This window comes from Crocodylus siamensis, chromosome 1, assembly GCF_052110815.1.
Source record: "Crocodylus siamensis isolate JL-2025a chromosome 1, ASM5211081v1, whole genome shotgun sequence".
Classification (NCBI taxonomy): Eukaryota; Metazoa; Chordata; order Crocodylia; family Crocodylidae; genus Crocodylus; species Crocodylus siamensis.
The window spans coordinates 368,551,210-368,577,557 of record NC_143395.1 but is presented as its reverse complement, the minus strand read 5'-3'; the positions used below and the strand labels follow the sequence as shown (position 1 = coordinate 368,577,557).

The 26,348-nt window shown below is 43.0% G+C and overlaps 1 protein-coding gene across 3 annotated transcripts in view; it reads right to left on the bottom strand.

Moving 5' to 3' along the window:
- Positions 1–371: 371 nt before the first annotated feature.
- FAM124A (family with sequence similarity 124 member A) overlaps positions 372–26,348 on the bottom strand; it is a 193,796-nt gene continuing 167,819 nt past the window's right edge. For all 3 annotated transcript variants that reach the window (XM_090026600.1, XM_090026583.1, XM_090026591.1), the window contains 2 exons: positions 15,956–16,695; positions 372–6,540 (listed from right to left, as the gene is read on the bottom strand). In XM_090026600.1, coding sequence (XP_089882726.1) covers positions 5,713–6,540; positions 15,956–16,695 — 1,568 coding nt within the window. In that variant the 3' untranslated portion in view covers positions 372–5,712. The remainder of the gene's footprint in view (positions 6,541–15,955; positions 16,696–26,348) is intronic.

The following is a 26,348-nucleotide window of genomic DNA, read 5'->3' as shown; positions in this document are numbered from 1 at the left end:
TGGATCCAGCACATGGGGCTGAGTGGCGTGTAGGGTTGAGCTGACATGCGGCCAGGCCTAGCACACAAGATCTGGCTGTGCACAGTATCAGGCTGGTGTGCGTGGCTGGATCCAGTGTGCAGGGCCAGGTCAATAAGCCAGATTGTACCCGGGGACTGACCTCTACACCAACCTAGGACTGGACCAGACCTGCAGACAGTCCCCATACACAGGATTTAGCTTGCAGACTGCCCTGTGCCACTCAACCAGCCCACAGGACCAAAAGTTGAACATCACAGTTCTAACTGAACAGTTGCTGCAGTGTAAACACTCACGTAAAAAGTTATAATGACAGAAAGCAGCAGACATCTACAGTTTTAGGGTATATTTTTAATAAGACTTGAAGTCACTGTAGATTAGAGCAACAATAATTTTCTAAAGTGCTAGGCACAAGTCCCGAATCCTCTATAATAATGTCCCAGAAACTCACAGACTGAGTCAAAGATATCCTTGCAAGTCAGCCCTGCCCATCACAAGAGCATGAGACAGAGAACCCAATTCCACTCTGATCCTGCTCCCACATAACCTCCTGTTAACTATGACCATCGAACCTCAGACACCAAGGTGTCCACTCTGTGCATCTCCCTCATTAGCTCTCCGATGAATTGTGCCAGAACAGAAGAGGGGAGTGGGGGAATTTTAGCAGAGAGGTAGGAAGAATCTAGCGAAATCATCCTTGTGATCTGAAGGTCTATGCATCCCCTCAGTCACAGAACCGGCAGCTCCAAACAAAAAATTGCCCCTTGGCATGCCAGAAATCACATGATAGAGACAGTTCCTATTATCTCTGGGAACCAGCAAGAATTAAGGCCTGAGGCAGAGGCCTTGTCCTGTCTGAGCCAGGCCTTGTCAAAGAGATCCATAGATTAGCAGCCGTCAGCCTTGACTATTTATAAAGCTTTGTAAAGCTGTGTATATAGGTATAAAGTCATGGACCTTAAACTGTAATTCAGAATACAGCAGTGCAGCCCCCACGGCATATTCTGATCTTGATAAAAACATACCACTACAGTGCTCTGTTTTCTTCACCAGTTCCCTGACAAATTAAAAGTTTTGGCCCTCATCTTCAAAGCCTTCTATGGGTACGTCCAGATGGGTGTGCATGTTTGGTTTGCGGCGCCACCCATGCAGGCATTTGCCATGCTGCTAATATCCTGGTGTAAAAAAAAACCCATGCCAGAAAAAAGTAGGGCGGCACACATGGCAGCAGCATGTGCTGCCCAAAACTGGAACCAGCCATCCTCTGGCTGCCAGCCAGACTCCGCATGCCCAAATCGCTGTTGCTGGAGCTCTGAGAGGGCCCCAGGACCCCAGGTAAGGATGCTGGGGCTAGCCTAAGTGCCCCACCCAGGGCAACTTGCCATGCACCAGAGTGCACATGCAGGGACATTCCCTGGGGACAACTAACAATGGCACAAATAAGTGCTGCTGCTAGTTGTCCCCAGGGAAAGTACATTCCTACTCGTGAGGATGTGCCCTATGGGCATGACCAGACGAGCACAGTCATGAGGTGTGTGGCACTGCAAACATGTTAGGACCCCAGGATATCCGGGAGTAAAAAAACCCCAAAAACTGCAGGAAAAAAAATATGAAGCAGCGCACGCTTGGGCAGCATGCACTGCTGAAAAGTGGAGCTGGGCCACCCACTGGGCCACCCCCAGACTCCACCTGGCAGGATTGCTGTGGCTGCAACCTCGGGAGGCTTCTAGGTTAGGCTGCACAGTGCTGGCCCTGGCCTCTCCTATCACCCCTGGGGTAACTTGCTGCGCACCAAAGCGTATGCAGCACAGGCATTACTTGGGGACAAGTAGCTGCAGCACAAGATGCACCACTGCTACTTGTCCCCAAGGAACCAAATGTCCATGCACATCTGGACACGCCCTATAAGGCTATCTTGAATTCCTCAACAAGAATCCCTCCTGTAATGGGATTGCACTGGACCCATGGAACAATCATTTTCCAATGTTCAGGACACTGACTCTGAACACAAATCCCAGGTGATCAGGGTGACCAAAAACCTCTGCATATTTAGAGCAGAATGCAAAGCCTATTTCTGCAACAGCACAATGTAAACCAATGCAATTGAATATAAAGCTCTTTTTTGCATATATTGTTCAATTCTAGAATGTGCTCAATCTCCTACTGATAGATAGATGGGGATAGGGGAAGGTGAGGGTGGTGCAGAGGGAGGGAGGTGGGGGTGGAGAGTGAGAGAGAGAGAGGGAGACTTTACTTTTGTGGTGTATATGTTGGACAAAGACCAAAGGTTAAGGACATAAAAGGAAAGTGTTGTTATAATCCAGGTGACAAACTGAGTTGGATTAATGTCTATAGGGTCTAAAAACATTAATCATAACCTTCAGCTTTAACAGGGTAAAAATAAAAAATGAAAAGGAGAAATAAGATCTCATCTGTAGAGATAAATCTGAAGCTAAAATAAGGCACAGGCCTAATAATTAGGGTTGGGTTTATTTCATATTTATTGTATGGATAAGCAGTACCCAGAACTGAAGTGCCCACATCTAACATAGAGTTTATTCTGAAGTCTGAGCCAAAGTGATCACAGAGTCTAGTGTGTCTAATGAATGAACACACACAAGCTTAAGTTCAACTAACTTTTGATTTCTAATTATTTAATAGAAGCAAAAAATTCTGGGATGGCAAAGGGAAAGAAGGTAAAGGTAAAGCTTCATGACAACATTTTCTTATGATGCTATTCATAATTTAACAGTAAAACATGTCAGTATAATGCTAATGAACCTTGTGCATCTCCAGTTCAGGTCCCTTTCTTATGATGGAAAGGGGAATTAATGGAACTTACCTTCATCAGTTCACTCTTCAAAGCTGGCTTTTACTTTTACAGCAAAAAAGGTGTCAGTACAATATTACTGTTATCCCTGACAGTGAGACATTTTGCCACTGCAAATTTGGTTACAAGCACCATGAATTATTCATACAGAAATTAAATCATTAAAACATGAATTTCTAGTTAAACAGGAATAAACAGCATTGGAGTACTTGGACAGAGAGAGAAAAACCCACTGGAGGCAATATCAGTTCTGAGCCTGTTGAAATTAATTTGGCTTCATTCCTGTTATGGTTTGTGTGGTGCAGACTGGAACTTGGATATTCCCATGTGTGGGTTAGCACATTTGAGCCTAGCAGTTGCTGCTTGGTGAGGACCTTTCTTGTGCTTATCTTACAGCCTCCCATCATCATCAGTGTCATGGCATTGCACTCAGATCTCCTGAATTCCAGTCATAAGGCACACTGTAGATTAACAGGATTTTCAAAGTCTTCTCCGTTAGCAGCATAAGCCACATTCAGGAGTCTGAATGTTGGCATGGTTTCAGGAAATAACAAACATGTCAACCGAAGCTGGTTTTGACAGAATTTTTTGATTCTATGTATGGATCAATTTTTATTAGTATTATTAAAAATAATTTAGAAGAGATAATTTCCCCCCAAATAAGGAAGGCTAGAACTTTTTGACTGGTTTGAGCCAACTCATTTTTGCTGATTGTCATCTCTGGAAGTAACTGCTGTTGGTCAAAATGGTTTGACCAATGGATACATGGTCCTATTTCATCATTTAGCCTTGCACTGACACACAGAGCAGTGTTGAAGCATGGATTCACACCTATGGGAACTAATTCTTCTCTACATTGTACCTTGCATTGGCATCTGTGAAGTGGCCATAAACTGCTATCACTGTCAGCTGCTGGTGTTTTATACATGGTTTGCCCAGGTGTAAATGACACCATACAGTAATGATGACAGTGGAGAATTAAGCTTGTAGCACTACTCTTACCTGTAGCTTTCCGAAGTCAACAGAAAGACTTTTATGGACTTAGAGACTTTGGAGCAGGCCCAGAAGTGGTGCATATACGAATACCATGTCACATCCCTCATTCCTGCTATTTCCACTTCTAACCATCTCTGAACAGGGCAGTTCACTAAGTCTAGAAGTGAACCTGAATTACTCTGTGAAAAAAATGCTGATATTCCCAATTGCATGTCTGCATCTAGAATATAGATAATATAAAAAATGAGGATTAAACACAGTTTGTATTCCACATGTTTCTGACAATGGTAAGGAAACTTGTAGGTAAGGCTGAGGTGCCACTCCCTGTCAATGTGGGGGGAGACAAAAAAAGATTGACCAGCATGAACAAGGGACAGTGACTTAAATTGCCTGATCCCTCATCCAGCCCTGCCCATGAACTCCAAGTCTTTCATGGATTTGGGGGAATGACTTTAATTGATATATAACAACTAAATTTGGATTTAATTCACTCAGCCTATATGGGGATGGATTTTTTTAAAATATGGTTTGTGGGAAGTTATAAACTGTGTATTTACTGTGGGGACCAGAATGTAGTTTAGGAGATTATTCCAGTCTTCTTGCGTAACTTTTTATTTAGGCTGTTTGCTTTGAAAACCGGATATTCTTCTGAGTAATATCAGGTGCTTAGTTTTTCTTCTTTAATGCTGATGTACTTGCTTTATCAGAGGGATGACTTTGCAGCTGTACGTAACTGTTCTTGTCTATGGATTAAGTGTAGATATACATATATATGCACTACATTAACCTAAGTTCTCTTACTGGCTAGGTCAGGGCAGTAGCCAGTTCCAGTACTGTAACACAGGAAGACATTTTCAGGACATGTGATGCAATTTGAAACGCTTGATACAGTTACATTTTTTCCTTAAATACCAAAAATAATTAGACCAGAATAGCTTGCCAATATTTTAACTTGAAAGCCCAGAAAGCCCAAACCAGTAAAACTCCACGCATTTTCCCCTTTGGATAAATTAAAAATACAAGTCTGGCTAGAAATGTGTTTTACACAGACACAAATGCTCTTGAGCTAGGACCAGGCATGCTAAGCTTCTGTATGAAATAGATTTTTACCTCTAAAATAATAACAGATCCCCCAAATAGGGAGCTGCTTTGCAGTCCTAACAATCAATCCTAACAATCCATTCTCCTCCCATCAGAAAAAAACAATGGGATGCACTTTGGGGAAGATGCGGAGAAGAACTACCCCAGATTCCCCTCAGTCTGACTCCTCTAGGGTGGGTATGTGGTGGGTTCCTTCTTCCTGAGGGTATGGATAAGTGGCTTCTCTCCAAATCTGCAAATTCCCAGAGACCAAGGAGGTGGCCTGAGCCGCATGGCCCTCAACCACTTTGTCTGACTCCACTGGAGCTACTCTACCAGTCTGTCTAGCTGATTCTGGAGCCTCTTGGAAAAAGGGAAATCAGGCTCTCTACAAGCAGAGTGCTTCTCAGAGAAGTTACTGCAGCTCTTAGTTGCACTTTCTTTTCAGTGTCTTTCCAGCTGTTTGCTGGGGGAAGATGGATTACACTCTTAGCACTTCCTTTACCACAGGCTAAAGATCAGTGACAAAACCCTTCATCAGCCTGACCATGGGAAGAACTAAATGCAGACAGACCATCCTATCAGTATGAATTTGGTGGGCACTATCTTACCCTGTATTATTATGCATGTTTCTGTGCTGTGTGGACACCCTTTCCAATATTTAGCACACTTTGGTGTAATACCTTCCCCCCTGCAATGAGCAAGGACGTTTCTTAGCTGCCCAGCTTGCTCAGAAGGCAGAAGTGCACTGCATGTATTTACAATGAAGGGTGTAGTACAGAGAAGGCTCAGATGTAGAATTCTTCTTCATTAGCTGGAGGACCTGGCTGCATACCTCCAGGTGGTTTATTGCCATTCAGAGAACAAGGGGTTGTTCTCAGTGACTGTTTGAGCTGGAAGTGAGATGCTAAGGGGGATTCTGGATGTGACATGAAGGAGCCGAAAGACCACTCAGAAAGAGAAGGAAGTGAACCACCAGAAAACTCCAGGGTATTGCACATGAATGAGAGTGGCCTTCCTTTGGAGAGCACCTGTTTGGACTTACTGACCCTTCGCCTTTGGGAGGGAAGAGAAGCTTCCAAATCACTGCAAAATCCATTAAGGGCTGAGTATGCAGAGACCACGGACAGATCTGAAAAGGACAGCTTCATCCCTGTGTCCACATCAGTCTCCTGCACCCCTTCCAGGTCATCTATATTAAGTTTGGGGCTGCACCTCCATGTTTTTAATTTATTTACAGGTGACCCAGTACGTAAAATCTGGGCTGGTTCACTGAAGTGAAGAAAATCTGAGCCTGGAGAGGAGCTCACTGTGGGCAGGCAGAAGAGAGACTTGCTTCGCTGAAATGACCATGAGGTGCTGGAGGCATCGTTGGAGATTTGGGTGAAGTCTCCTTGGTCACCATTTTTCAGGTCCTGCTGGGAGGCCCCAAGACCATTTGCATGATGTGGCTTGTTTTGACCAGCTCTCTGGGAATGCTCATTATTTTGGTCAGCAGCAGGCCTGGGACTGTGAGGTATGAAGGTTGGTGAAGGAGTGAAGTGGGAATCCCTTGATGAAGATGGGTACTGAAGCTTGTTCTGCTTAGTAGACTTTGTATAGCAAGTGCATGTTTGCTGTAAGAGATTAAAAAAAAAAGGAAAAGGAAAGATGACATTAACATACAGCTGGCAGTCTGACGATTTTGCTGCATGTAACTATAACACAGATTGTCACTTATTGCATTCACAGTAAACACTTCACTTTAACAATAGAGAGAAAGCACAGTGCCCAAATCCCAAATATTTAAAAGGATCAGTGGGAAAAAACAAAGATTAATAGTTGTGGAGCCTTAAAACTTCCTCTGCCTTGTAAAGTGACATCTGTCAAATGATCGTGCCCCTAAAAAAGGCACACACTTCTTAGAGGACAAGGGAAATTGTAAAGTATTATGGTGATAGCAAAGTTTTCTGGTGCATTCTGAGAGTTTTCTAGGTGATATTTTTAAAAGCTATAATACCATATAGGAAGCTTCAAACCCTGAGCTCAAAAAAATCTTGCGGAGGCACCTTGTTTTTTTTCTAACTGAACTCAATCTAGCACTTTACTTTTGGGTATGTCTCATCTGACATTCAGTGAAAGAACAATTGATTACTTGGCCACTTACTAGTATGTGAAAAAAACAAAAGCCAAGGGAGGTAAAAATCCCTGCAATGTGCGTGTAGAAGCATGGATCAAAACTGGTAGGATTAGAACAGCTGGAGCTATTACATTTCACCACATTCTTCATTAACACAAATCAGAGTTCGTTGCAGTTCTGATTTTTAAGATACTAATAGGTTTTACTTAAAAGACAAACTACATCTGGAAGAAACCAACGATCGAAATTCTACAAGTTCAGCAAGCATGGGATGTCTCATATTGCAATTACATTGTTGTTAGAATCACCCATACTCTACATTTTCAGTGGTACTTCCTTTAGTAAAGAAAGCTGAAAGTGAAAAATTCTATTGAAGTGGTAAACACCGTTATTATTCTTTCTCCATTTTTTCTCTGAGGATGTTGAGAAAATTGCCACGTTCTCTTTTGAAAGCTATGTTTTGATCACTGCTTAGAGCCCAGAAACTTTATTTTCTCAGTTTCTCTGAAAATTGCCTCACCTTCCATTCTTCTTTCTGACCCTACACGTCCATCCAAGTCATCATCTGTCTCATCTTGTCTAGGAACAAAATCTTCATGTCTATCAATTTCTCCTTTCTCCCCAGCCTTCCAACCTCAATTGTGGAATCAGGGTGCTAATAGCACTGCTTTCATGAAGAAGCTTGCCTTTATATCATTAGTCTGAAACACTCTGCTTCTTAGGGTCACTGTTTGAAAAACACTTACTTCACATGTCTACTCATTTGTAAAAGTAGCTGTACTCCGGTATTGGGAATATGTTTATACAGCACAATGGAAAGCTATGCAGAGAGATCCTGAGAGACCTGTCAACTTGCTAGCTCATGTATCAGAGTCAACATGGCACAAGGAAGCACTGCATAGAGAGACTGGTACCTGGTCTGGCTCTGCACATGCTGACTCTGGAACTGGAAACAGTGTAGCTGCACCTTCATGGTCCCGAGCCTGGACTAACAAGCCCTGTTTCTCAGCAGTGCTATGTGTAGTCTGGATGCAGCACTACTCCTAGTTCTAGAGCAGGGGTGGGCAAAATGTGGCCTGTCAGGCCATGATATCTGGCCCACAAGGCCCCTAAAAAGTTTAGAAAATTAATATTTATCTGCCCCTGGCTGCCTGTCCTGCAGGCCTTGATGGCTTGCCAAAACTCAGTAAGCAGCCCTCTGCCTGAAATAATTGCCTGTCTCTGTTGTACAGCTTGCTGTAATGGGACCCCTTCAATGCCCATTACAGGGAAGAAGGGACGGGGCCCTAGAAGGAGGAATCAGTCAGGCTGGAGGTGTGACAGGGGGCTGTCTTGGGCAGGCCAATGCTTGGACCAGCTTCACCTGTCCAGGGCAGTCCATCCACCTGACTTTCCTGCCACAGCTTTGATGGAACCAAGTTAAATAGTTGTTCCTAGGTGGGAGGCTGCCCATTTAGTGTCCTGATGCCAAGGGCATAATACACAGCTCCGTACTGCTCCTACACTACGTTCCATGCCTCACAGATGGCATCACTATATGGCTTCAGCCCCACACTGGGCTGCACTATATTCCTGTCTGACATTCAGACCCTGACCTGGATCCCTCCTACTCAGGCAGCCTACCCTCTGCCATCATTTGGGGCTGCAAACTCCTTAGACCCCTTGTTGGCAGTGGCCCCCTCTGGGACCTTAAGCCTTGCAGGCCCCGGCCTTGCCTCTAAGCCAGTTGGGACTCAAGGCAACTGGCTCTGGCCATCCCTTTTTGTGGGTGCTTTTGCCCTTCAGCTGTCCTGGTCCTGGCCCCAGCATTGACCAGTTGAGGTTTTTATGGCTAGGTTCTTGAGCAGCTAGCCCTCTCTCTGAAACTGGTCTGTCTTCTCAGGCCCCTCCACACACTGCCCCTGCCCTGTGGTGTGCTTTTCTGTCTGGCCTTTTTCCTCCACAGGGTCACCTGCAAGGCAGATGGGGCTGAGGCTTTCCACCATCTCATTCTTGCTTTTTTCAGGGGAGACACTTGTATGGCATTTCCTGGAGAATGCCCTGCCATAGGTAGCCCCACCACACCATCCAACCCCAGCCGGGTATAGTTTCAGGTCATGCACCAGGACCAGTCTTCAAACCTTCCTGATCTCTCACAAAGCCCCTGTACATACAGCTCCTCTCTGGGCTTGTCCTGAGCTCTCCTCTCAGCCGGTCACAGGCACTCAGCCCCCTTTTCAAGGCTCTGGACCCCACACTGGGTCCCCAGGAACCTCCTCCATCCCCCCAGTTCCTACCCTGACCTCCAGATGTTCTGAGAGCAGAAGTGCTCCAGCCAGGAGATGTTCACCCTTCGGCTCCCCAGTTGCAACTCCCCAGCTCCGCTCTCAGGACCTATCTTATACCCTGACTGCTGAGACCTACACCAATCAGGCAGCCTCCTGGGTGCCATGTGACCCTCCTGATTGGGTCTGTTTCCACCTGCAGGCGGATCTGCAGCCTGCTCAAGACCTTAAAGTGGCAGACACAGCCTATGCTGCATAGGAGATCACTTCTGCAACGGCTGTATATAGAAAGAGCCCCAGAAGCAAACAGGCAGAAGAGCTCTGGCTGTGAAGAAGGCAGGAGCGATGGTTGGAGCAGGAAGAGGAGAGACCCAAAATAACTGACTGGACTAAGCCTGGGGAAAATAGAGGGAGGTTTGACAGGCCATAAAAGAGTCCAAAGGTGTCCTGAGCCTGTTCTGAAAGAGACATAATCTTCAAAAGAAAAAGACTAGCATAGGAAGAAGAACCCAGGGGACTTACTGGATATTAAAGGGAAGCAAAGCTAAGAGTACCAGAGAGACCAGCAAAGCCACAAACTTGTCAACTAAATACTCTTTCTCTTCAGCTGCCTGCACATGGAGTAACATCAAAATATGCCAGGGGAGATTAGCAAAGACAGCTGAGGAGAAGGGCTGGCTAAAATGGAGGCCTGGATTGCAGGCAGCAGCGCACCTGGAATCCGAGGAAGGTGCAAGCTGTTACATTAGCACATGTGGAGCTAGCATGGGTATTTATATGACATCTACACTTTATAAACTGAACTTTCAAATGCCTTTGTTAATATTATGGGCAAAAATAGGTGACTGCAAATGCAAGATTTCCTGCAACAATTTGGGAAGCCTTTTAAAGATTTAACCCTTTAAACCACCCTCATGGAAAATCTGCCAGTCAGCACAGTACAATAATTTCCCAAGTGAAGAACTTGAAACTCTAGGTCTTGGCATATTTTTAAAACTGGACTGGATAAAATGCTAGTAAATGTAGATTAAAGGATAATCCTGCATTGGTAGAGAGTTGGATTACCAGGCCTAATAAGAATTTATGTAGCTCTATGTTCTGTAATTTCTAGAGATCAGAGAAGGAATCAATTTGTTAGCCAGGTTGAAAACTTGGGTAAACTGGTTCCCAGCCCTATGCCGGGTCTACTAAACTGTGCCCCTTCAACTCTAGCCTACTGATGTTGACACAGGGAGAGGCAGTCTGCTGTCTACTCAGGTTACCATTCCTTTTTGCCTTTATAATTTCAATACTCTTGTATCATTTAAATACTCTTGAACATGTACTGGAAGCCTGGCTCAAATGTTATTGGTCATAATAATGAAACATGAGAAAGAAGCAAGAGAGACTGGACTTTCTCTGTTATTCTGACTCTAAGAGTGCTGTACACAGTGAAAGTAAGAGCTTTGGGCATGTCAGATGTTCCCTTTAGCTTCACAACTTTGTCTCTCCATTTGGGGCAAATCTTTTGTCTGTCTTTGGAAGCAACATTTTATCATCTGAACCTTTTTTTTTTCTCTTCAGTCTCCCTATAGGTGGCTTTTCTTTTTTTTGCAATGCCCATTACTTCACTACAAACTGACAAAGCACTGCCTGGTATAGCTGTGTTTCCTCTGTCAGAAACAAAAGCTCTATCTATGCTGGAAAAGGACCAGCCATCTGACAGAACAAAGACTCTGTGTACAAATTGATACACCACTTGTTCAGCTTCTAGGACAAAAAAGTTGATTTTGATTTAAATTTCAAAATAGGGAGCGAACTATCTGTTAAGCCGTCTAATCATTTGCCTGAATACGCATAATAAAACAGCTGCTGATGAAACATATTAGCTTTCTGATAAAACAGAATCTTTTAAAAAACCTGCTTACTGCAATCTCTGTAGATCCATAGGGAATTACAACTTTTATATATTACAAGAGAAATTTGTGGAGGACTTGGAAGACAGTACAAAAGGAAGGAAATAACTGTTGGTGAATGTTAGAGCCATTTACAGTATTTATATCATTATTTGGACCTCTTTCCTTGATGAGAAGACTCCAGGGCCATGTCCACACGTGCGTGGATGTTTATTTCCCTGGGGACAACAAGCAGTGGGACACCTTATGCTGCTACTACTTGTCCCTGGGGAACATCCATGCCATACAAGCTCTGACTCATGGCAAATTACCCCGGGTGGGGTACGGAAGGCTGGTTGGCCCCAGCAGCCTTACCTGGGGTTTTGGGGGCCTCCTGGGGCTGCAGCAGCAGTGATCCTGCTGTGCAGAGCCTGGCTGGCAGCAAAGGCTGCTCCTGTGTGCGCCACTCTGCTTTTTTTTCCCCCCACCGCAGGTTTTTTTTGACTCCTGGATATGCAGACATTAAAAAAATCTCCCCTGCACTGCTCCCTTGCAGCGCAGAGAGCAACTGAACATGCAGTATGTGGCATCGCAGATGTGTCTGTGGTGCCACATACCGCATGGCCATGCTTGTCTGGATGTGGACAAGGAGTGTTCATAGTTAGAATGTATTTAATGTTTTGTGTAGGAAAAGAAAATATCTACTTCTTTAAAACAGATATTTATCTTGTTATACATTAGTGACTTACAGGAGAACCCAGATACCTCAGCTGAAATCAGTGGCCTGTGTAAACACGTGTAAAAATCCTTCCTGACTCCTGTATACAACCATCTGAAGCATGAGATATGATTATAGCCACTGACTTCACACAGAGCTGCGAGTGGTATGAACAAGCCAAATGCCAAGTAGGCAATTCTGTTCTTCTCGTGGCTCATGTAGGAGAGGGATAAACAGGAGGATTCATAGATAATGGCATGTGTTTTACTAGCTATAAAAATCAGATGTCCTGTGCAAGATTTAGGTCCTTTTTTATCTGATGATATTCATTTAGGTCAGTAGCTCTAATACTAGTTCTTGTCTTCAAAAATTTTGCACTGCCAGCATTTATCAGGAGTATGCATGATATGAATTCATGTATTGCAGATGGAACACATCTGTACTCCCAGGTCTACTTTTGGGAATCCCATTGGCATGCTTAACAGTTATTTATTAAACTACATGTAAATTATAGCTCAACACATCAAAATCATGTCAGAAGCAATACTGATCATAAGCTTAACCTCGCTCCCACTAAAGCCAACAGCAGTTCTCTCCTTTATTTCAGCTAGAATAAGATGAGGCCCTTGGAGTTAATTAGGGCAAGCAGACCAAAGAAAGATACTGTGACAAAACAATTTATTTTTAGGGCTGTTCTATTTGCAAACAAAGAATTAGTGTCTGTGGTAATAAATCCCAGTCTTGTCCACTAATATTTTTTTCCCTTGCTTCCATCTTCTCTGAGCTCCTTGATAATTGCATTTGCAACATGTGTTAAGAACATGGAGCAATCTGAGTGGTTGGCAAGTGTCCCAGACCCTGTAAGTATCCTAGGAAATACATACAGGTCACATCTTGTTAAGCTAATCACTGAAGAATATTAAAATCCCAGGCATATTAAACACCAATTGTTTATTACTAAGAGAGGTATCCTTTATTATGAGATATCAATGATAACTTTGTGCGTGTATTGTTTTGCATATGCATGAAATCAAAATATTCTGTTTATTAATAGATAGAAACCACAAAATATTAGTATGCTGTGATTCTGATGAAAGGTAAAATTCATTACTGATGCTGTGGTGATAGCAAGAGGGGCCACATCCAGATGTGCAGGGGCATGCGCTTACAGTGGCACAAATAGTAGTGGTACAAATTTGTGCCACAGCATATGCTGGTGCACATGTGCTTTGGTAGGGACAAATTGTTCTGCATCAAGCAAACTGCCCTTTCCCTGCTCCTCCTGGCTCCTGGCATGCTGGAGCACAAATGAAATAGTAGAGATGCTCTGGCCAGCAGCCAGAGCATCTCCCTGGAGGATCAAGTCTCTGTTTGTTTTGGAACACAGTATTGTAGCATGTGCCATGCTGCTTTTTTTCTCAGCATCTTTTTTTTTTTTCCTACCAGGAAATCTCAGTAGCAAATTTTGCCCCTGCACTGCATATTTACCGTGTGGAGCATGTCTTAACATCCCAGGCGTGTGATTTGAAGCACCGCAAAGAAGTTTGTGGCACTACAAAGCATGTGTGCCTGCATGTCTGAAGGCAGCCAAAGTGTTTTACAATCCCCTCCCTGACCCATGATTGTCACAAAAACATGAAACTGGAAGATATCTCCCAGGTCAAGAAACGCAGTCCCCTCCTACTGCAGTCAGCCATGTCAAATAAACCCTTTCATAAAGTAATCAAGCTCCATAATAATCCTAGTTGGGTATTTTGCCCCTCCCATTCCCATCTGAAGCCTGTTCCAGAATACATTTATTCATGGGTACTTCATACCCTCTTGTTCTTTTGTCAGTGTTGTCTCCTAACATAAACATGCTTTTGGCCTTGCCATGTGCCTTGTGCTCTTGATGTATTTACAGACAGTAATCAAATCCCCTCTCTGCCTTCATTCATAAACAGATCAAGCCTTTCTGGTCTTCACTCATATCACAGGCTCTCCATTCCAGTCATCCATCCTTCTCTTCAAGTTGTTTTCCCTTGCTTAAGATGCAAATTTCAGATGGTTTTTGCACTTCTGACTCAAAGAAATGCTATGCCTCCTCCACACAGTCAAATCCTTCAGCTTTTCAATTTAGCTGTCTTCACTAACTAGTTCCCATATTTTCTCAATAGTTGCTCCTTAGAAATGCAAAACTTAGGCTACAGACTTGATTTTCTTCATCTTTCCATTTAATTTGACTGAATCACCTTGCACTCACTCAAACTAAAGCTATTTTCTATACCCGGCTCTTCTATAATGCCCTTATTACTTATCAGATTCGACACTAAATTGCTCTCACCTTTTCTTGGTTCAGTAACTATCTGTTAAAGAAATCTTTCTGCTATCATGTCCAGGAATAACTGGGACTAACTATTATTAGTAGCGTTTCTTCTCCAGTTATAGTTGGGAAATTAAAGTCTCCTAAAGTGGCACAAGTGTCAGTATTAGTTATCTCAATAATAACATCCTTAGATAGGGATGAAATCCCTATCTAATATCTAATCTAATGTCACGGGTCTACATGTATACCCATACAGATAGCAAAATAGTACCTTTTTTACCATAGTTCCTCAACATGACTTTGAACCAAACAAATTCAGTTTTTATGCATGTATCCCCTACTTGATTCTTTACCAGCTTCCACCTCATTAACGTAGAACGCTACCCTACCACTATCCTTAGTTGCATGCTCTTCAACAGCTATGTCCTGCTAACGATTGCCATGCTACTTATTTTTTCTTTTAGTGCTATAATATCTAGTTACATCTTCTGTACCAATAGTTCTAGTTCTTCCATTTTGCCCAGACTGTTGGCTTTAATGAACTCATCTAATTTCTTGGCTGGAACAACTGACTATCCTTCTACTAACTAGGTTGCCTACTGCGGAGGTTGGACTAAATGACCTCTGGAGGTCCCTTCCAGCCCTACTTCTCTATGATATTAAACACCATTCTAATCAATATTTGTACTTTCTTTCTCATGCTTCCTTGTGTTCTCACAGTCTGGTATTCCTTTAGCTATTGCTGTATTTTTATTTATCTAATTTTTCTCTTCTTGCATACCATGCGTAGAAATTACAGAAATCTTGGTGTTACATGTTATTTTCACTGGAAGATTACTACACATTTGAAACCAAACAGAACTTTGTGGTTCAAGAAATTAGTACTGGGAAATGGATCCTTAAGTCTGCACAAGAAGTTACTACATGAAGCTACTTGATTTCTTTTTGTGAAAAGCCACTGAGGCACCCTTGTAGACAGTGCTGGGAGGCATGCATTACTACTTCCCTACCAGCATAGTAGCGGGTTCTCTATTTCAGTTATGCAGAAGAATAAAAGTGCAATAAACCCTTCATATTACTGAAGCTGTGGATTTAATGCACATGGATGAACAGCAACCATTCCTTAATGCCTTCATGCCTCTGTTCAAATGATTGCATATATATTGTTGAGGAACACACAGTTTTTGAGTGCTTATTGGATATTCTATTTAACTCACTAGCACTTGTTGTGAATCTGAGCAGCTTGATAAACTGTATGGGTGTCTTTAGAGAGTTTTCTGTTCCTCTTTAGTCAACACTATGAAGTCTTTCTTTAAGCATATACAGCTGGGTACTCTTTTTTTTTGCTCCTTTCATCTTTCTCCCAGATCTGATAAGTATATTGTAGAAGAGATAAATATTCCCAGACCATTTACTAAAGTACAGTCTGTCAACCTCACTTACGTAAGAAAATAATTTGTGTTGTCAAAGACTGAAAGATTTGCTCCGTTCACAATTTAGACAGGTAACTAACTTTCCCCTTTCTACAGCTGCCTTATCTCAGTCTCGGAGATTATCAATAACCAAGGATCATACTATTACCTACAGCATTACCTACCTTTTACTTGTTGACACGTACAAAGAATTTATAAGCTCCCTTTTGAGCACCATATTTTGCTCTCTGGCATTCTGGACACAGAGATAGAGGTCTCACTCTTCATTTGCTGTTTTTAGGGTCAACCATACACTGAATTAAAGATGGTAAAGCTTACCTGCAAAAGGATCTTATTCCCATCATGGTCTTCTGTTTGCCACCTGCCTTCACTGATGGGGCTACAAGGATTCGGCAAGAGAGGAACAAGCTGTCCAACATCTTTTACTCGGAACTCCAGTACTGCGGACTCTGTCAGCGTTGGAATCTGGCCTTTGGGGACTCTTTTTAAGGAGAATTGAATGTCTATATCCATGTTGGAATAGATGGTAAAGACACAGAAATCTGCCTTTTTCTGACACACTGATCTTTTCAGGATTAGTTCATACAGCTTCAACATGTCAACAAAGTTCTCATTTCTGCAATATATGGTGAAACGGATAATTTCTTTCCCATAATGCACCGGCCGGATGGCCCACAGCGGGGTCCCTTGGGCCAGAGTGAAGAAGTCCTGACTGCATGGTAAGTATGGAAGGAACTTGCCATGCACTTGTTCTCTATGGTGATAATGCCATGGTGGTCTTTGAAAAGCTTCATGGAGCTGCAAAATTGGTTCTTCTCCATAGTCCTCCTGTAGAAACAAGATGACAGCAAGGGCTGGCTGATAGACAGTAGCCTTGCTAGACTTCCTGCGCTTCCTTGCGATCCGTCTTTCTGAAACTCGGAATAACTGGAGGTCTGGATGGATCCAGGCTAACAACTTATCAATGGCTTGTTGGAGAACCTTGGATTCACCTGGATCTGTGATAATATGAACACTAACGAGGAAAGGATCATGTACATCTTCCACAGAAAGTTCACCTGATATATATAAAAAAGTCAATATTAGGTTTTTGAAATTACTTATTAAACACTTTGCATTCTGTAGTGACTTCATGTAGTCCTTGGAGAAAAAATATACTGCATTTACTCAAACACAAGAGAAGATTTCTCTCTTCAATCAGCATGGGAAAAAAACGCTCCTCATCTTACATTCACACATAAAGAAACCTCATTAAATACATTGTTTATCATTAAATTGCTGCCAAAAGTAGCAAGTGCTCAGCAATGGAAGTCAATTATGAAGTTGACTAAATGTAGGCAGCATTGAGTGTAACTATAAAACACGTGCAGGCGGTCACCATGCCCCCCCCCCCAGCCTCTGGGGGCATGCATCGTTCATGCATACATTTCAACTTCCTCTTTACTCCTACAGCTGAACTGTGCCTTCCTTTCCCACTATCAATGATTCCTGTTTTTTCACCAGCCTTAAATGTCTAACAAACATCCCCAAATGGGGCCCCAAAGAATTCACCCAGAATCCCTCTGGCACCCCCTCTCAGCCTGTAGTATATGAGTAGTGAGGCCTTGCCCTCCATGGGTAGGGAGAGACATTCAAAACCCTGAGCCTAAATTGATTCAATCTTTGCAAGTTAGTCTAATCTGCCTAGATTGAATCAGTATGCAACTGAAAAGACATTCCCTCTGGACTGCTGCACATGCCTGCAGTGGCTCAGGCTAGAAGCCAGGGGGCGATAGAGCAGCCCTCCTTTCCTTTCCACAGTGCTGACCTGCAGAGGGTCATGGTCAGGCTGCAGCAGTATGCTCCAATTAGGGAGGGATTTAAATCCCATGTTGCCTGTGGAGTCCCAGGCTTTTCCCAGGTTGGTGCTCAAGGACTGGGAGCGTCGCTAGACCCCAGCCCCGAGCTAGCACTCTGAGGCAAAGGGTGGGAGGTGCAGTGCATGCATCTGTTGATGATACTGAGCTTTTCAATCTCCCTCTCCCTGCTTCTTCATAATGTCTAAGCAATGTTTATCAGCCCATCAACAAAACAAAAGTCTCTCTCATTAGTTCAAGCTCTTCTTAAACAGCTTTTTCCAAGGAAGGAATGGAGGGACATTACCAGCTGGCCTGCTGGTTAACTCTGAAGTACCCTAAGCAGACACCGTTCTGTCTGCCTGTCCCAGTGAAATTGGAGACACACACACCTCTCGGCATTAGCTAGCATATTACATGCCTAGGGTCTGTGGGGCTGGGGTCCGTGCTGTGGGAGATGGGAGAGAGGGAGGAGGAATCCCTGCTTGAGCATCAAGTGGTGGGGAGGAATCCAGGCAGATTCTGCTGTGCCTGCAGTCTCCCTCGAAGCTCTGGCTAGGGAGCAGAAGGGCGGGCCAGCCCTGTTCTCTGAAGCAGACAGTACAGCCCAGGGCTGCAAAGCATCTGGGATACTGGGGGACTCTGGTTTAACTTAAATAAGGAAGGGGTCTGAGGCCAACATTGCATAAACCAGGTTGACACAAATCGGTTAAGTCTGATACTACATTCAGCCAGGTTTATCTTAATCCAGTTTCAGCCATTTTGAAACTGGTTTATGTGCACAGAACTTATGTTCTGTTATAGGTTTAAACCAGTTTCTGATCACTTAAACCAGTGTGTGTGTAATGTCTGTCCCTAGCCCATAAGGTGGAGCCAGACCAAACTGCTCTGCACCTTATCTGCATATAAATTTTTGGAGGATCCCAGGACTCATGACAAGAACACCCAGTTCCTGTCATCACTGGGGAGCTTATTAACACATGGTTCCTTTGTTGGGGCGGGGGGGCAGTATCTGGAGTGTCTTCACATACTAAGCAGTGCTGAGCTGTGGGGGCAGCATGGCTTGAAATGTTATTGACCCTGCTGAAGCCCACCCCAATGGATTGTATGGTAAATTCTGAGCCTTTTAGCTTTGGATTAGTATCATGCATAGTTTATACTATATATATATAAAAGTAGGTACAAAAGTGTTGCTTAAAAGTGTGTTTACAGTGTACCTGTGCTAAAACTTGCAGCAGTTTCAGAAAAGGTAAAACGCATCAATTCTGAATGAACTAAGTCTATAGGTACCTATAGTAATTTATCTATATGCAAATTACTACAGACATGTTTATTTCAATGTCAGTGGGCATGTCTATACATGCAATTAATAAGCAAATTGAGCCCAACAGGAGCAGCTCAGTCCACAACTGCTCCTGCCCCATTCTGTCCCCCTGCAGCAGCCAGGGGAAGCTCCAGGATCCCCTGGATGCCAGCTTCAGGCTGGCAGGGGGCACGGGGGCTTAGCCCTGAGCTTCAGAGGGTGGTGGGGGAAACTGTCCTGTTTGGGATTTTCCTGGCTTGAGATCTGTCCTGGTAGCCCAGCAGCTGCCTCCCAGCCATGTAGATATTGGGACCTGTCCCAATCTCCATGTGGCTAGAAGGCAGCATCACACCAATCCAGGACAGCAATTTGTTCCCAGTCAGCATTTACATGTGTGGTACAGTGTATTAGTTAATGCACCATTTTTCTAGTACCTGCATTTACAGGTACTAGAAAAACGGCACATTAGACTAATATACTGCCTAGTCATTGCTGTGCATGTGTAGACAGTGATACTTTACTACACATTAGTCTAATGTGCATTAAAGCGTCTTATGTAGACACACCCACTGTTTTCAGATTTGCCTCTCTCTTCCATGTGCTTAGGGAGAGCAGGATCTGACAGTAAAGAGGTAGAGGGCTGCAGGGGGAAAAAGTTGGGGGGCAGAAGCAAGGTGGCCACCTCATCCCTGCCCCAGAATTATTTTCGTTACTGTAGCAGTGGGAGGGGAACAAATTCAAAGCAAACCTCCAATAATTAGATTCTATACCTGGAAAATTATAACAAATTTATAAAATTTCCATATATATAAACTAATTATTATGGGGTTGTCTTATATTCAAGGTTGCCTTATATTCAAATAAATACAGTACTGTTCAGTCAGTCATACTTGTTTCCCCTAGATCACGCTCACCTAAAAGAGTGTAGTAATGGGTTGATGCAGGAATAGTTGCAAAAAACCCCAAAAAACTAAAAGTTAGAAAAGTTTATCAGAAATGACATATTACTACTATTATTATTATTACAATTATTATATCTTGGTAGTATCCAAAATGGGTACATTTACAGATAGAAAAAAAAAGAATCCATGACTCAAAGAATGAATGAAATGAAAGTATGAAAGACAATGAAAACTAAAGGGTAGGGAAAAGGGATGCAGAATCTTCAGGATAAAAGCTACTAAAAGGCTGTTAATTTTATTTGTGCCACCTGGCTTTGTACTTAGAATTTAGCCAGTGGAATTCTATTTTATCATCTTGCCTTTTGAATTTTCTACCCGGTTAGAGTGTTCAGGAGTCTTAAAGGTCAATTTCTGAAGATCTTATGTTTAGTGAAAACCAATAATGGCAAGGAGCACAAAAATCATGGTATTGGAAAGCTATTTGGGCAAAAAATCCTTACCTCTGAAACACACAAATTAATTTAATATGATGTAGTGCCTAAAACTGCCCTAAATGGGCATGTCTACATGAGATGCTAACGGCACAGTAGACTTATTCTATTGTGCATTAGTGCAGCACAAAAAAGTAATAATGCACTAATGCACAGTAGAATTAGTCTACTGCACATTAGCATCACCTAAAAAGTGTGTGCTGGTGCTAATACGCAGTAGCACTGTTTATGGTGCATTTAGTTTAGTACCTGTAATTACAACACATTAATGCATGTGTAGATGTGCCCAATGTCTAACAGCAGACAGGGCTGATACTGGGTGCTTTCTGGTTGGAGGACAGTGGAGAAATTGCCATTTTCGCTCTTTTGGAGCTGCATGCCAGAGAAATGTATTTAATTAGAGTCCCCAAACAGCTGCATAAAACACCTTCTGATTTATTTTATAGCTCTCTCAGCTGAAATGGATCTCTTTATTTAGGACTATAAAATCGCCCATGTGTCTTTGAACATGAGTGGGAACAGTACTCAAACGAATTAGACTGAGCAGGGATTCTAATCAAGCTTTTAATTGTATGGACCGCATTCTAATTGTCTTGTAAACTCTCTCCTCTTTCTGCACCTGTGTGAACCCCTTTCCCTCCTGCTGGCATTGAAATACCATTCCTGTGATTCCTTAGAATTCACTTTAATGGAAAAGCAGTATTTCATAGATTTCATAGACATTAGGGCTGGAAGAGGCCATCGAGTCCAGCCCCCCACCCAAAGGGCAGGAAGTCAGCTGGGGTCATAGGATCCCAGCAGGATAAGCATCCAATTTGCTCTTGAAGGTGTTTAACGTAGGTGCTTGAACTACCTCCGATGGCAGGCTGTTCCAGACCTTGGGGGCTTGGACAGTAAAGAAATTCTTCCTTATGTCCAGCCTGAAACGGTCTTGTAGTAGTTTATGACCGTTCGACCTTGTCATCCCTTGGGGCGCTCTGGTGAACAAACGTTCCCCCAGAAACTGGTGGTCACCCCTGATAAACTTACAGGTGGCCATCAGATCACCCCTGAGCCTGCGCTTTTCCAGACTATGAGTCCCATGGCTCTCAGCCTGTCATCGTAAGGTCTGCTTTCCTGACCTCTGATCATGCACGTGGCTCTTCTCTGGACTCTCTCAAGCGTCTCCACATCCTTTTTGAATTGTGGAGCCCAAAACTGGACACAGTACTCCAGCTGCGGCCTCACCAAGGTTGAGTACAATGGGAGAATGACATCCCGCGATTTGCTTGAGAAGCAGCTGTGGACGTTTTGATTGCTTTACTAGCCGCAGCATCACATTGAAGGCTCATGTTCATCTTGTGGTCAGTGACGACCCCCAAGTCTCTTTCTTCTGTAGTGCTAGCCAGCGTAACACTGCTGAGCCTATAAGGATGCTGCAGGTTTTTCTTCCCAAGATGGAGAACCTTGCATTTTTTGGTGTTAAACACCATCAGGTTCTCGTCTGCCCATTTCCTGAGCCTGTCCAGGTCAGCCTGGATCACCCGCCTTTCTTCTGGTGTGTATAGTTTGCCCCAAAGTTTGGTGTCATCAGCAAACTTAGCCAGTCTGCTTCTGACTCCAATGTTCACATCGTTAATGAAGATGTTGAAAAATATGGGTCCAAGGGCAGAGCCTTGGGGGACCACTCTGGTCACAGGACACCATGATGAGTGACTGCCATCAATTACTACCCTCTGGGTCCAACCACAGAGCCAATTTTCCAGCCAGTGGATCGTGGTGGACCCAAGGCCACAATTAGCCAGTTTCGCCAAGAGGTGATCATGGGATACCAGATCGAAGGCTTTTTTGAAGTCAAGATATATGACTTCAATCTCTTCACCCTTGTCCAGGTGATAGGTCACCTAGTCGTAGAAGGAAATGAGATTGGTCAAGACCTACCCGCAACAAACCCGTGCTGGCTATCCCTCAGGATGTTGGCGTTGGCCAGTCCATTAAGGATGGTCTCTTTAATAAACTTTTCTAAGATCTTTCCCGGGATAGAAGTCAGGCTGATGGGCCTATAATTAGCCGGATCCAGTTTCTTCCCTTTTTTGAAGATAGGCACCACATTGGCCTTCTTCCAGTCTTCAGGCTGGGTATTAGGGAAGAACTTTTATTTTAGTGATCTTTTAATGCAATTTACAAGCAGGAAAGAGGGGAAAAGCCAGATGCGACTCATCAGCTCTCCACAGACCACCAGCAAATGACCTGTGGACCACAATTTGGGAAACGTTGAAATGTATGTGTAGACCAGATGGCAAATATGTTTTTAACCAAAAGGGAATTTGGGCAAGTCAAGCTGATAATAAATAATACAGTGACAGCAAATTTCTCATAGTACTGCCATGAAAATGGGTGATGTGGAGTGATTCTGTCAAGTGGCTAGTGGAAGAAAACAACTTGAAGCCCAGAAATTTGGGTCAAATACCACAATTCATATTATTCTGAGGTGTCTGTGCTTTGGATTCCTGTACTGCGCAGAAGCAATGGCTCTAAAATAAGAAATAGGAATGGTGGAGTGGGGAGAAGTGGATAAAGAAATCTGTGTGGAGGGCACTAAAAAGAAAAAATAAACCCCCCTAAAAAAACCTTAAAAAGGAAAAAAAAACTAAAAAGAAAAAATATATATTTGGGTTGCTGTGCAATGAGCTCTTCTTCCAAGACGAGAAAGCAAGGCATTTTAAATCTGCCTCCCTCCATTTCCTTTGTCACACAAATGCTACCGAAGGCTGTAACATGGGGCAAGCTTGATATTTATGCAAACAGATGACGACAGCTTTGTAAGGAGCCTGGGCACAATGTGAAGCAGAGAGCCATAGTTCCAGTAGGCTGCTTAGTTTGCATCAACAAATCATTGAGCATGGCCTTTCACCCTCTTGTTGCGCAGTATGGCACAGGAGCACTGAATGGTCTAAAGACTTTTCAAAAAGTAAAGCTTTGTTAGAACCAGCCCCAGCATTAGTATTCTAAAGCTATCACTCAGTATACCCATCAGTGCAAGATGTTAAAACAAACAAGCTCTGAAGACCACCAAAATACTGCACAAAACCGTTATTAGGAGCTGAGATTATGTATACAGCAGAGAAAATCATCTTTTGTTGAATAAGAAGAAACCAAGAATGATGCTGAAGGGGGAAAGAGTGTAACTAATCAGTGCTAAAAGATCTTTAGTAACTACTTGATGTCAGCAGAGACACTTCTCCTGCTGTACTAGGTCCTACTTTTATATCTACTAATTACAAAGCTTCAAAACTTGTAAGAAAACCTGCCTTTTTGGTACAAAAATCTTAAAAGGAAAACATGGTAAGGAGGGGAGTGGAGTGAAGCCTCCTGTGAGCAGATGAGATGGTATAAACTGCTTCTGGGCTACTAAATAGGCTTTTTTTACTTGAGCTTGTGCTTACCAAAAGGGAAAAAGATCCTACCACTTCCTATGCAAGTACAATTCAATTCGGCCTCTGGCAAATTGTCACAGAAGCAAATGAGTTACTGGTCAATCCCACAGAATATACCAAAAAACTTCCCAGTGAAGAATGGCATTACTTCTTTTTTGGGGTATCTAAAAATAACTAAATGAGAACTACTATCAGCATTTAAATATTCATATATTTCTAATGTTTCAAAGGGAAGTCAGAGTGGTCAGTATATTGCAGGATTAGGCCTTGGATTGTTTTCTTTGTCTCTGTTATTCTGTTGGTGTTTTCTGTGTTTAAGCTATGGATATTTGTTAGCTTCCTGAATGGAGAAAGAAGAAGTCTCATAATGCTAAAGCTGTAGTCTTGTCTTCCCTATATTTTCATTTGTTATTTTAAGTAGAGCTAGTTTGGGATATCCCATATGATTTTTGGCAGAAAATGCAATTTCTGCAAAATCAAAACTTTTCCACAGAAAGATTTGGATTTTGCGGAAATGTTCCGGTTTTTCATCAAGGAAATTGTAATGAAGCCCAAATCAGAAAGTTTCATTTTTCAGAGAGACTCAGAAACGTTTAATTTCAAATCAATTCAGTGAAACGTTAAACTGCATTCTCTTATTGTAGAATGATGCCCTGTGAGAGTTGTTGTTAGGACCCTATTCTTTCCTATAGACTAGCTTTCCTGGAGAACTGTTATGTCCCATCAAGCAAAGAACCGATTTTTGTCTGATCAGGCTGTGTGGGAGCCACACCTAGTATACTGAAGGAGATAGAGGACGTGTCTACACAAGATGTTTACTGTGCATTAGACTAATTAGCTGTGCAGTAAACATCTCAGTGTCTATACAGTGTCTCCATGTGCCCCTATTAGGCTGGAGTAAACTAATTTGCGAAATTTTTTACTTCACTGCAGCACATGTGTAGATGTTGCCTTGGCCAGCTGGGGCACAAGGGTACTTCAGTGTGGGGGATGCCTGCTGGTTAGCCCTGCACTGGATCATCCTTGTGCTCCAGCCAGCCTCTCTGCATCATGTTGCACAGGGTCAGAGCAGGCCCAAGATGGCAGGCTGACCCACGGGCCCCCCGCCAACCAGGGCTGCTCCAACCTGGCTCAATGGGCTGTGATCCTGGGTACATGTGCAAACGGCAATAAAATCAGGAATTTATTGGTCCAGAGTTCATTGCTTTACATTAATTGCACATGTAGATGTGCCTACAGTTCAGCCAGACAGTGAGGCCCATACAGGACAATGAGAACATGAAACTTCTGGACCACAACTCCCAGAATGCAGTACATTACCATGAAGAAACTTAGCTTAAACTTGAAATAATTTGAAACAGAAGTACTTGGGGTCATTAGAATACATCAGACCAAAATATTATTTTTAAGAATGTTGGAATTTTTATTTCCTTCAAAAATATCAAACGAAAACATTTTCATATTGCCCAGTCAACATTTTTCAGAATTTCTATTCCATAGAAAATTTAAACATTGCATATTTTAGGCCCCATTTTGGAACAGAAATAACTGTTGAATTGTCAGAAATTTTTGTAGACTGGTAATGCAAAATTTTGCTCAACTCTTCTTAGAAGACAGACACTTTGTTATTGTGCTATTTGAAAGGTACCTAGGGATACAGAGAGAGATATGTTTGTTTCTGGCAAACCACAACATGTCATGGGTAACTGAGAGAAGCATTTGCTGGTCAACTTTGATAGAAGCAGTAGTGTCTTGCATTATGTTGTGCTTTGATAAATCACATATTCGATAATCCTTGAGCAAGAAAGACAGAATTACAAAAGACAGGTTGCCAGCTCCTCCTCTTTACCCTCTAGGGTGGTGGCACCTGACAAAGTGTAAGCAGTGTGCAGTAATGTTTATCTCAATATGTCCTGCTTTGCACACTGCATCAGAGTAGTGTGCTCAGGAACAATGGGAACATTGGAGGATGTTCACCAAAGCCTGTAGTGTCAACTCACCTCATTGCAATGTCTCCGCAAGGACCTGCAGGTAAGGCATTGTTCCCTGCTGATACCAGCAGAGGTGGGTGATGGTGCCATTTCTGCATGAGGTTCAAGATGGTCATACTGAAAAGACGGGGTGGAAGGGATAGAAATTCTGTGTGCCATCCAACAGTTATTTCAGGACAAAAGAAAGGTGATGGGGTAAACTAAGGCTGGTAGCTAACAAATTATACCCCATATCTGCTTGCCGGAGATAAAAACTTTTTCTGTCATCCATTAATTGAGAGATGACACTGTGTCATTGTCCTTGGTGTACAACTTTCAGTCAATGCTTCAGAGTCAATGCTAATGTCCAATAACTAATGCCCATCTGTCTATTGCATGTATGTGCTTTTCCCTTGCTTGAGGCAAATGGCATTCCTGGCCCTGTTGTGTGTCTGAAACAGTAGTGGAAGAATTGCAATTCAGATTATTGTGTGATGTGTGGAGTTATGCTTGCTGCCCCCAGGTTGCAGAGCAGAAAGAAGAGGCTTTGATATTCCCATGCTTCTGGGCTTAGGATAAGGATGATTCTGTCTGAGCAGGGGTTTGGGTTAGATGACTTCCTGAAGTGATCGTTGACTGTGAGGTCCTAAGGACAGTTCAGCATCATTGTGTTGTAGACTATTTAGCATTATCCATGGTGCACCATGAGGAGGCAGTCTATAATATACCCATTAATGGCTGCATCCATTAATCATTCCACCTATGGTGTGGCAATTGATATTAAAAATAACATT